At 46.5% G+C, this 12,303-nt stretch overlaps 1 protein-coding gene across 1 annotated transcript in view; it reads right to left on the bottom strand.

Moving 5' to 3' along the window:
- Positions 1 to 12,303, bottom strand: part of VPS54 (VPS54 subunit of GARP complex) — a 73,828-nt gene that overhangs the window by 42,957 nt on the left and 18,568 nt on the right. Inside the window, exons 5-6 of the mRNA XM_066595492.1 lie at positions 3,727 to 3,764; positions 640 to 771 (exon numbers count right to left, since the gene is read on the bottom strand). Coding sequence (XP_066451589.1) covers positions 640 to 771; positions 3,727 to 3,764 — 170 coding nt within the window. The remainder of the gene's footprint in view (positions 1 to 639; positions 772 to 3,726; positions 3,765 to 12,303) is intronic.

Here is a 12,303-nt window from a genome sequence, read left to right as displayed (position 1 = left end):
GCCTGTTTCTTACAGCCTGCACCCACCTGCAACAGCACCGATAAGCCGCGCCGCTCATCGGAACTGTCAGCAGTGGTATTTAAAGAGTTAACAGGACCGATGAGCGTCACGGCTTCTCGGAGTGGTTGTGGGCGGGTGCAGGCTGTAAGAATCAGCCTGCACCCGACGTTGTATGGAGGGAGATCCACCCGGGATCTTTCTCCATACAGGTATTTGTTTGGACATACGAACAAATGTTCTTACGAACAGCTTCCTGGAATGGAACCTGTCCATAAGTAGGGGACATTCTGCATATGTTCTGTTCGCCTAAGCCTCTGCTGATCAAAAAACATTTCCAAACCATACTATTTTAATAAAAGAAAAATGTATCACTTATTCATGTATGAGGGAGCTGGGAGTCTGGGAAAACTGAGGAGTCAAAGCTTGGCCTACTGACTCCACAGCCCGGGGTATGAGGGTCAAAATAGGACAATGGAAAGAATTTATTTGTTTAAAGGATTAGCCGTAAAATGGTTAGTTTATGTATTTTATGGTGCTGGAATACAATTTTAGTTGGAACATTAAAAGGATCTTTATTTAATATAAATGAAAGGAAAACACTCCTGCTGAACTCCGAAATGTAAAGCCCAACAACTATACCTTTTCCTGAAGCAGCTTAGCCGATGCCGCATCTCTGCTCCCTTTACCACTCGCACTACTGAAATGGGACCATGGTAAAACAGCATTGAATGTTAAGGAATCATCCAATGCAAAGTCTGGTTTCATGAAGATCTGTGGAGTAAGAAGAGAAAAATCTATACTTCTCACATGACTGATTTCATTTATTTGCAACCCACTCCCCCATTTTAGCCCACATTTCATTTGTAAAAGCAGAATGGCAACGATAAGGAGCTTGGTCAACCATAGTAGAACAATGTATAACTTGGGGCACATAGAATTCACATATTCTTAGGCACTAGTTACTCCTAATTAAGGGTTCCCAATAGTTGGGAGAGGGGAGTGGAAGTTTGGTTGACACCCACAAGAATTCAGACCATTTACAAATTCTAATAATTTTTGTGATAATCTTTTCCCCACAGAGTAACATTGTAGTTGCTGCGTCAGTACTACTGTATCTTGTCTCCACCATGAAGAATGGGTGGAGGCATGGGTTGTGCAGGTGGATGGTTAGGTGACGCCCACAGCAGCGGATTGGCTGATGCTGGGCTGCCATCTCCCATCCTGGGCCCTGTCAGTGATCCTGGCGTACTTGGCTCATGTCCCCTCCTATCAGTAACTGTGCTGCTCACCCTTGCCTTCAGCACTGAGTGTCCTCGCCGGTCTGCGCTTCAACCTGCACTTCAATCTGTCCTCCCCCTGCTCCTCCTGTCACTCACCCCGCCATTCACCCGTCTCCGCTGCTGCCTTCAGCACTTAGTGTCACTGCCGGCCTCTGCTGCAATATGCCCTCCAGTCCTCCTCCTGCAGCGCCACAGTGAAGTGCAAGGCACTCTGGCCGGCCACTGTCACTGTCGCCCCCGGCCTTCGTTCTCATGATGGCAGCGGCATGGTGATCAGCAGGGACGTCCAGTCGGCCACTGTCACTCTCGGCCGGTGTCAGACACAGTCTTCTGGCGGTGTGCATCTAGCCAAACAGCAGCTGTGGGCACTACCCAAAACTCCTCCTGTACATATCTATGTCTCCACCGCCTAGTTCCGGTGTCGACAAGATACAACAGTACCTGCTATATCATCCATATGTCCTAAATTCCCAGCAACAGTGTAATACAATACGCCTCAGACCCAATGCTCCTAAATGGGGCATACAGTTGCAAACTATTGATGGTCTATCCGCAGGATAGGCCATCAATTGTAGATCAGCGGGGGTCCGCTGCCGGGAATCCCCAGTGATCAGCTGCTTGCTGGGCTGGTGTGCTTGTGCACTGAGCTGATATTTGCAGGAAGCAGACAGCTTCATTCTCTCTGCAGTGGCCAGGCATGGAATTACAGCAAAGTTTCCATTGAAGTGAATAGGAACTTTGCCTGCAATACCAAGCCTGGCCACGGCAGTCCAAATGAAGCTATCTGCTATCTGCAGAAATCAGCTCAGTTGCATGAACACACGGATCAACAGGGGTCCTGGACAACAGACCCTTGCTGATGTACTATTGATGGTGTATCGTAAGGATAGGCCATCAATAGATTACAAGTAGACAACTCCTTAACCCCTTAGTGACGGAGCTTTTTTGCTTTTTTTCATTTTTGTTTTTTCCTACTCCCTTTTAAAAAATTGGAGCTCCTTTATTTATCCATCCACGTCGCTGTATGAGGGCTTGTCTTTTGCGGGACGAGTTGTATTTTTCAATGGCACTATTTATTGTACCATCTAATGTACTGAAAAACTTTTTAAAAAATTCTTAGCGGAGAGAAATGGAAAAAAAAAACGACATTCCACCATCTTTCGGTGCGTCCTGTTTCTATGACGCACAAACTGCAACAAAAACGACCTTATATTTTTATTCTATGGGTCAGTACGATTACTACGATACCAAACTTATATAGTATTGTTTTTGCTGTAGTACTTGTATTTTTTTTTAAAGATATTTAATTTTTTTCAATTATTTTCTGCGGTCATTTTGTGCGCACGATAACTTTTTTATTTTTCAGTCGACGTAGTTGTGCAAGGCCTCATTTTTTGCGGGATGTCCTGTTGTTTTTCGATAATATCAATTTGGAATACATACAACTTTTTGATCGCTTTTTATTGCATTTTTTCTGGAAGACAGGGTAACTAAAAAAGTGTATTTCTGGCGTTCTTTATTTTTTTTTTCGGACAACGTTCACCGTGCAGGAAAAATAATGCACTACTTTGATAGATCAGACTTTTACGGACGCGGTCGATACCAAATACATATTTTTATTTTATGATTTAGATTTTTTAATAATAGATATGGCAAAAGGGGGGTGATTTAAACGTTTATAACTTTTTTTTTTTTTTTTTTACAATTTAAAAAACTTTATTGATCTTTTTTCTTACTTTACTTTGAAGTCCCCCTGGGGGACTTTAACATGCCATGCTTTGATCGCTCCTGCAGTATGACGTAATGCTATAGCATTACGTCATACTGCTTTTTGACAGGCAGTCCATCAAGCCACCCTGTGTGGATGGCTTGATAGGCAGTCTTCTAAGGCAGCCCTGGGGTCATTCATTAGGCCCCCGGCTGCCATGACACCTGCACGGCTCCCCCGATCTCACCGCGGGGGGGCCGTGCGGGACCCCCAAACAGCGTTCGGGGGATTGAAATGCCGCTGTCAGAATTGATAGCGGCATTTAAAGGGTTAATAGCCGCGATCGGCCGAGCGCGGCTATTGCCCGCGGGTGTCAGCTGTAATAAACAGCTGACGCCCGCGCTGTATGGAGGGAGATAGCGGCGCTACCTCCCTCCATACACGTCCTGCAACAGCAGGACGTAGTTTTACAATAGCGCCGTCACTAAGGGGTTAAATTGAACCAAATCCCTATGATCCCACATTAAAAGGTGGAAAAATAGGATGTTCCCTTAACAATACAAAAAGGAAGCCATCAAGTACTAGCAAAAAACTGCAGTCTTGTAAATGTAACTTTAGGACCCATCAGGGCTATTAAATTATAGAAAAGGTGGAAAGAAAATGCAGAGAAGAAATGTCTAATGGGGTAAACCGTAGTAAGAAGATTTAATCTGCACTAAAACAGGTCATTAGATTTACCTTAGGTACTTGATCCAGATCAGCCCGTGATTTATTACCTAGAAACATACAAGGAACACTCAGTGAGAAGATATAGCAAATATATATATATATATAACTCAACAATAAGTACATCATCAAAGGTTAGTCATTGTTGGAAGTGAAATGTGAAAAAGGAGACCGGACGCTGCTGCCACCTACATCTTGGGAGAAGGTTGGATGAAAGTCCATTTATTTATGGTCCACCTAAACAAGTCTACATGTTTCCATACAGGATTGGGATCTTCATTAGGTAGTACAAATCTTAGCAATAAAATGAGTAAGTAGGTTAAAGAAAAATATGAGGACAGGCTCACTGACCTTTGACCACATCTACATCAAGGTAAATGAATCAAGGAAGGTCATAAAACTAAAAACTTTTGAGACGTGTAACCTGTCCTCTTTTTGACCTACACACACACATTTATTTTATTTTTAAATGGCCTGACAATATTGAAACAAGTAGAATCAACAACAGTTACAAAAAAACAAGACCAAGACAGGGTGTCATTCACACCATATGGTGCTCCTGATTTTAGCCTATGAATGCATTTATGAAAACGCTTTCCTCTTCTTGTTTTTTGTACTTGTTGTTGATTGGTTCTTTCTTTAAATATATTCAGGGCCTTTTGTTGAATCACGTTGTAAGATGCCCGTTTTCGGCTGTGTCATTTGGGGACAGAGTGAAAACATTGGATATAGCTCCTGCCGCTAGGAGCCAGACACTAAGCAAAGCAAGAGTTGACTTCTTTCAGCTATACCCTTCCTGCAGCCACCCAGCTAAATCAGTTTAAGTTTAGTGTCCGTCCATAGAAGTCAGACCTTCCGGCTGCAGGTCTTCAAGATCCTGGAGTTCCTTGTTTTTTTTGGGTTCACAGGGTGAAAGAATCCCCCTACTACACTACTAAGGAGGGACACCAGAATTGACCTAATTTACCTTCTGCTGCAATCCCTCCTGAAGGCAAGGTGGCACAGCCGTAAATTTTCTGTGACCCGCCAGCGAAGATCCTCTTGGTTAAATTTCCTGAGCTCCCCTTCCCCAACAGAGGGAGGCAAGAAATAGCAAAAGGATCAGGCTGGGTATCGATGCAAAGGCATGTTGCACTTCCCTCCGTGAAGGCAACTATGATGACCCGTAGTTTCCCTTAATCCCAACCCCCTCTCCTCCTCCCATCTTGTTCCCACTTGCTTGGCTTCTCATTCCATGTTCAACCGTCTCTATTGCAGCCTGAGAGGGAGGTGGGCCCATGCAATGTTGCCTTGAGGGGTAATTTCCCTTAGGGCTGGCTTTCCGAGAGTTGTGTCGCATTAATGGGGAGTTCCGCCAAGTTTTTTGACCGCCGGTCCAGTCACTTCCAGTGCCGTGACCATGTGACGAATTTTGGTGGCACAGTGTCCGTGCCTCCAATTCCTGCCTGCCCTTCTTCCCCTTAACGCGGTCCCCTAGGGCAGGCCTTGGTCCTTCGGGCCCCTCCGGCCTGCCCTTGGTCCTTCGGGCCCCTCCGGCCTGCCCTTGGTCCTTCGGGCCCCTCCGGCCTGCCCTTGGTCCTTCGGGCCCCTCCGGCCTGCCCTTGGTCCTTCGGGCCCCTCCGGCCTGCCCTTGTTGGGTAATGAGAAAGAGGTGTTCCCTTCGCATGTTTGCACGGAATACCCTTACAGATAATAGGATCTCGTATTCGGCCACCACAAAGTTGGCTGGGATCCACTTCCAGGGGAGGGATTTCTGCTACTGGCAATCAGTCCCCTCCATTTTCCCATAACTCTTATCCTGGACGCAATTTTTCCTGCAGCTCCTCCCTTTCATATGTAGAGGGGATCTCCTCAACCTGGGTAAGACCTGCCCTAGGCAGCTCCTCACCACCCTAGCCCACCTGTAGATTCTGAGCCTGCCGCAACCACATTGCATACACCTTGCAGTTAGGCATATTTTCCTTTTCAATGTTGGATTCTAGGGTGAAACCCAGTAAACAGAGCACGCCCATTGCGACATACTTTGCATGCTACCCTTGTACCAAATTCTCATGCAGTCAGCAGGAGTCCATTTGCATAAACTGCCTGCTTCCCAGACCAGCCAGTGAACCTACCCCAGGGACATCCACTGCCATTCCCCTATAGGGTCCCGAACCAGCATGGGCACACTCCCTACTGTTGATGATTTTGGACTGTATGAAAGTCTCCAGGTCTAGTGTGAAGATGCTTGCCAGGATATCCAGCCAGAAACCAACTGAAGGCTCCGATACTGAGGAATCATTCCTACCAGAACACAAGCATGGCGGACCAAGAAAGTCGCCTGGTCAAAAACCATCGCCTCCTTTCTCTGCCTCGCCTTCACCCACAGCGTCCCACTCAGTTATCCACTCTATGGATAACGCCTGCTCCAAGGCTGAAATGTCGGATTCTGACTCTTCCTTAGGATGAGGAACAATCTTTTAAAGTCTCCAAAATGGTAGACCCTCTCAGAAGCGGTTAAAGAGATGTTCCATCTGAAAGACAAGGATTCTTCTGCCATCGAAGACACCTTCTCTTTCTGACGTCAAGACGTACACATAAGACATTCCTTACCTGTGTGGAATTTGAGGAGGACATTTCCTCAAGCATAAGTGCCTGGATGTAAAATGTATCCATTCCCTGAGGAATCAAAAAGTGGGCTTCCCCACCATTGTTGGATGTTGCAATTAGAAATGAGCGAACCTACTCGGTTCGGACGTTTTTGCACTCGAGCACCGCTTTTTCCGAGTAACTGACTACTCGGACGAAAAGATTCGGGGGGCGCCGGGGGTGAGTGGGGGGTTGCAGAGGGGAGTGGGGGTTGGGGGGAGGAGAGAGAGCTCCCCCCTGTTCCCCACTGCTACCCCCCGCTTCACCACGCCGCCCCCCGAATCTTTTCGTTCGAGTAGTCAGTTACTCGGAAAAAGCGGTGCTCGAGTGCAAAAACGCCATAAACGAGTAGGTTCGCTCATCTCTAGTTCCTATGTCTCACCTCTTCTGATCTATTTAATTTAAGCCTGAGGAAGAACCCTGCGTAGATTCGAAAGCTCGTTATAACACCATGTATTTTTGTTAGCCATTAAAAGGTATCATATCTACAAGATAAGTTGGTTTCTCTTTACCTATCCATACACACTACCCTGTTCTCTGTCAGAGGAGTTAGCTTTTAGAGGACCAACATGATATACAGTTGGAATCCTTTCCCAAATCATTTTTCCAGGAGATCGAGTCGGCCCTCCACCCGCTTTTTGCTTCATCCTGAGTTAGTAGGGCCACTTCCGAATGGACAAAGCAATTACGACAACACATCCTTTACGATGTCTCCCAGAAAGAGTTAGCGGAGACTGCTCTTCAGCTCTGTCAGTCAGGCAGGTTCCTCTGTGAGGTCTCCCTGGATGCTGCCAGGCTCCAAGTTCATTCCTCTGTACTTCCTGTGGCAATTCATCGTAACTTGTGGCTGAAGTGTTGGTCCACAGAGGTCGCTAACCAGCCTTCCGCTTACTGGGAGCTACCTGGACTAAATTATTTCAGAGGTAACAGGCAGAAAGTTCCCATCTTCTGCAATATAGGCCACTTGTCAGTACAGTGACAAGAAGAAAAAAACAACTTAATTTTCGTTCCTTTCACCGCTCCATCCCACGGCCTTCGGAGCAGAGCCCTCAAGGACACAAAAAATGCCCAACGTTCAAGCCACAGCCTGCCTGGTATTCCCACCTGCAAGCAACCAGGCCCTCCTCAACAAACTCCTCCTCGGGACAAAGGGCGGTTCTCCACTGCAGTCATCCAGGGTGGGGACAGTCTCCTGCTTTTCAGGGACAGATAGCTCGCTCATGTTCAAGACTCTTGGGAGGACAAAATCGTCTCTTTGGGGTACACTATATATTTTCGTTCTGCTTCCCTAGAACATTTTATTACCTTTTTGTCACCTCTTAAAAAAGATGGATCGGTTTGCACGGTCCTAGATCTGAAACTCCTGAATCGCTATGTCAAAGTACGTAATATTTGTATGGAATCTATCTGAGCGGCGATTGTGTCAATGGATAAAGGCGAATGTCTTTTGTGAAAAGACATCCAGGGCACCGATCTCCACATCCCGATTTGTCAGTCCCACCAGCACTTTCTTCAGTTGGCAGGCCATTTAAAGCATTTACAATTTACTGCCTTGCCGTTCAGCCTAGCAATAGCTCCCTGAGTGTTCAAATAGGTCCTGTCGGCTGTTGTGGCGATTCTTCAATCCTGGGGAATCGTGGCGATTCTTCAATCCTGGGGGATCGCGGCGATCCCTTATCTGGATGACATACTGATCAGGGCTCTGTCCCACATGGCCTATATGGAGAACCTCACGATAATCAGTCATCCAAGTCCAACTTGACTCCATAACGTCAGTTCAACTTTCTCAGTCTATTCCTCTACACCTTTCAGGCATAGGTACAAATTCCAAGGGACAAGCACGTGCTTCTGCAGCAACAAGTCCGCTTTCTGTGGTCAAGCCCTCCCATCTACATACAGCAGGGCATGTGGGTACTAGGACTCACAGTAGCAGGGTTCGAGGCAATCCTGTACGCAAAATTCCACAGTCGTCCACTATAACAAGCCATCCTATCTAGCTGGAACAGGTCGTACGAGTCCCTGGACCAGCCCATGATCCTCCCTCAATCGATCCATTGTTCCCTCTTGGGGTGGCTGCCTCTCACTGAAAAGCTATAACCACAGACGCCAGTCTCTTAGGCTATGGGGAAAGATCTTCAGCAGCTTGACACTGCAGGAACAGTGGATCGAATCAGAATTGTCCCTCCCCATCAATGTACTGAAATTCAGAGCCATTCGCCTGTATCTAACCCATTGGTCTCAGATTCTGTCCAGTCATCTGATCCCTGTTGCGTCTGTAGTAGTGTACATAAACCACCAAGGTGGCACAAGCAGCACAACTGTGATGAGGGAGGTTGTCGAAATTCTCCACTGGGCGGAGGCACATGTCCCAGCCATCTCAGCCATCCACATTCCGGGCGTGGAAAAATTGGATGGCAGACTTCCTCAGCAGGTAAAGAGTAGACCCCGGAAAGCAGGCACTACACAAGGAAGTCTTTCCAGCCATATGCGCCAAGTAGAGCATGCCAGAGGTGGATTTGATGACATCCAGACCCAACTGTTAGCTCCTGTTCTTTGGGTCACTGACTCGCGATCCTCAAGCATATGCAGTGAACGCATTGGAGATCCCATGGAACCAGTTCTCCTTCCTGTACGCTTTTCCACAGACGCCTCAAATCTAACAGCTGCTTAAAAAAGCCAGACTGCCTGCACAAAAAGTGCACAATTTATTGTTCAATCACTGGCTGCGCTTACACTGAACGATCATTCATTTCCGCTCGTTTTTTTTTTTGTTTATTGCTTCGTTCTCTATAGTCCAATGATGATCCCAGAAATGACTGAGATTGGAGAAACACATTGGGCATGTGACTGCAAGTGATCTGCATAGGGTCTTCTTGTTTGATAACAGGTGACAGCTACCTGTTAGTGAGGCCGTCCTTTTTGGGATGATCACCCCACAGTCAGACAGGGTATTCTAGTGAGAATCGTAGGGATTGTTTGTGGTCTATGGAACCCTCCCTTTCTTACTGATCACTTGAAGCTCTCATGTACAACATCTATTGTGCCTAAGGAACGTACTTTCCTTATCTACTGGATATAAAGGCTGGAGAATTGGTAATAGATGCTTGTTTCATCTTATTGAAACTGTTTTTTTTTATCAAGGTTACACCACTAAATAATGTCATCTGTGATATTTCTACCGGACCAGTATTTCCCAGGATACTTTGCTCTTAACTCATTACCTGTTTGCTGCACCATGAAATGCTGTTTGTTGTTTTTGCTATATTCCTTGTTGTCGACAGATCGCTCCTTCTTACTCAATTCCAAAGTGATATCTATTCTAAAAGTCAAGTTCAGACTCTTACATCTGTTCTGGAAGGTACAGTAACGTTTACCAGAGATCAGGTGTTATATAATAATAAGGCCTCACGTCCACGGGAGGGTCAGATTTCGCATTCGGGAGCCCGCAGCGGAATACAACCCTGCCAGCAGCGGCATCCACACGTACCTCACATTTTCTGTACTGCGGATGGTCCGCATGGCTCGCCGTTGGACATGTACAGTACAGATATTTTTTTTCCAAATCTCCTGCTTTTCCCGCGGAATCCGCAGCCCGACTGCAATTGGCCATAGACTTCAATGGAAGCCGTTTACACGGAATCTGCGCTAAAATGGAGCATGCTGTGATTTGTTTTCTGCATGCGGAATCCGGAGAACAAATAGGCATGTGTTAATTGGGGTGCAAGCGTCCATACTTCCCAATGGGCGGCTTGAACTGCGGATCTTGCGCTCTTGTTGCTGCGCGGATTCCGCAAATCAAATCCGCCCGTGAACATTGGGCCTAAGCAAGATTTTACTGAAACAACTATCAGTAAACATCGATTTTACTGAGATGGATCACTATAAAATGCTAATACAGGATAGCATCACTCTTTATGTAAAAAGCTTAGTCAATTGTGAAATTAAGGACTATTTTGCAGTTCTTACAAAAAAAAACAAGAATGGATTATCAATACTCCTGGAATATCACATTTGAGACAAAGAATTAGTTAACGAAGTTTTCTGTTTCTAAAAAAGGGGAAAAAAACCACTTGCCCCAGGAAAGGTAATAGCATAAAAAAATGAACCCCCTATTACTCATCCTTCCAATGTGTCTCTGGGATGGTGCCAGCAGCAAACCAGTTCCCTCCACTTCTGTCCCCAGTGACACAATAAGCGATGTAACATTCATCACTCACATGACTGCCGCATCCAGTTGCAGGTCTTGGCGGCCACATGTTGATTAGGTAGATTCTAGGAATTATTAGGAAATTATAATACCAGCGTTTCTAGTGGCGCAATGCGCCAAATAGTTCTGCTACATGCACAGCTCAGCTACACGCCGTGCGCGGCACCGACACGGCTCAGCTACACGCCGTGCGCGGCACCGACACGGCCCAGCTACACGCCGTGCGCGGCACCGACACGGCCCAGCTACACGCCGTGCGCGGCACCGACACGGCTCAGCTACACGCCGTGCGCGGCACCGACACGGCTCAGCTACACGCCGTGCGCGGCACAGACACGGCTCAGCTACACGCCGTGCGCGGCACAGACACGGCTCAGCTACACGCCGTGCGCGGCACAGACACGGCTCAGCTACACGCCGTGCGCGGCACAGACACAGCTCTACTACATTACATACATCCATGCTTACTATACATATTATACAAACAGCACATTACAGATACATCCTGACCCCACTGACTCCACACAGCTCCTGGATACAGTGATCAGCCATTGCTCATGTGATTCCTGACTCCACCCACACAGGTGATCACATGACGGGGACTTCATCCCAGGTTATGGTAGTTTCTGTTAGGCTTATCTAGTACTTTCTACCAAACTACAGAATTGCTCCTCCCACAGCAGTGATGTCATCGCATGTCCTTCAGCCCACCGGATCTCTGTGGTCGTGGTAGGTCGGGGTCTCCTGTCAGGACCGCTGAGTTGTGTCTGACATAACGTTATTTTTGTCCTCCCCTTCCAAAAGATGTGTTTTATATATACTGTAGACCTGCGATAACATTACCGGGGCGGAGCATGAGAAGCACACACACATACATACAAACGGACAAGTGGTCGTTAGTAGTTTGATAACTACTGAGGCCAGTGATTCGAGGCAGCGGTCATGTAAACAACAAATGTGCTTGCCATTTCAATGGCGAAAGAAGCAGAGGGAACCGGATTGGTTGTGCTAGACCAGAGATAAAGTGAAAAAGATGAGTAATGGCTATTTTTTTATGCCATCCCCTATAACCCGAGGCAACCAGTGAGATTTGTCATTGGCTGCAGAAATTTGTGATGTCCTACGTGCAGGATAACTGCAGCCTATAAACAGGGTGACGCTGGGATGAACAGGAGATACATCCTTTAAGGAAGGCCGGCAGGCTTTAAAAACCTTTTTAAAGTGTATCTTCAGTGCTACTCTCACTGAAGGCATGGGGAGATGCAACTGCATGCTGTGCGGAGCGCAGAGAGTATCGTGCATGGGGCTTTTTCTAATTAAAAAGGGCCCATGTACGTTACTTGCTGTGAGCCATACAACTGCCTTGCCATGTTAGATCAAATGGGAGAGTGACACTGGAGGTACTCCTTAATAACAATGGTGTAACTATATTGATAAATCCGCCCCACTGGCCAAGTGTCTCATTTATTCAGAAAAAAAAGATTAGGATTGTCTACATGCAGGTTTATAGACCTCGTACCTTCCTGTAATTTCATGTATATTGCAGTCTATGTTTTGTTGTTTGGTTACGAAAAAGGAGAAAAAAAAAGTGTTCAAAAAGAAAAAAAAATAACTGAAAAAGGTTTAAATCGATGAACTAGGATGTCTCGAGGTGACATGGTTGTTGCCGTGCTCATCGCTGCTACTCTCAGGTCTTCCACTTCCTGCCTATATGCAGAACAGAACCACAGAATGACTGAACTAGAAACTGAAAT

This window comes from Eleutherodactylus coqui, chromosome 3 (genome assembly GCF_035609145.1).
Source record: "Eleutherodactylus coqui strain aEleCoq1 chromosome 3, aEleCoq1.hap1, whole genome shotgun sequence".
NCBI lineage: Eukaryota > Metazoa > Chordata > Amphibia > Anura > Eleutherodactylidae > Eleutherodactylus > Eleutherodactylus coqui.
Note: the sequence above shows the minus strand (reverse complement) of the source record. Positions and strands in the feature narration are given on the sequence as shown.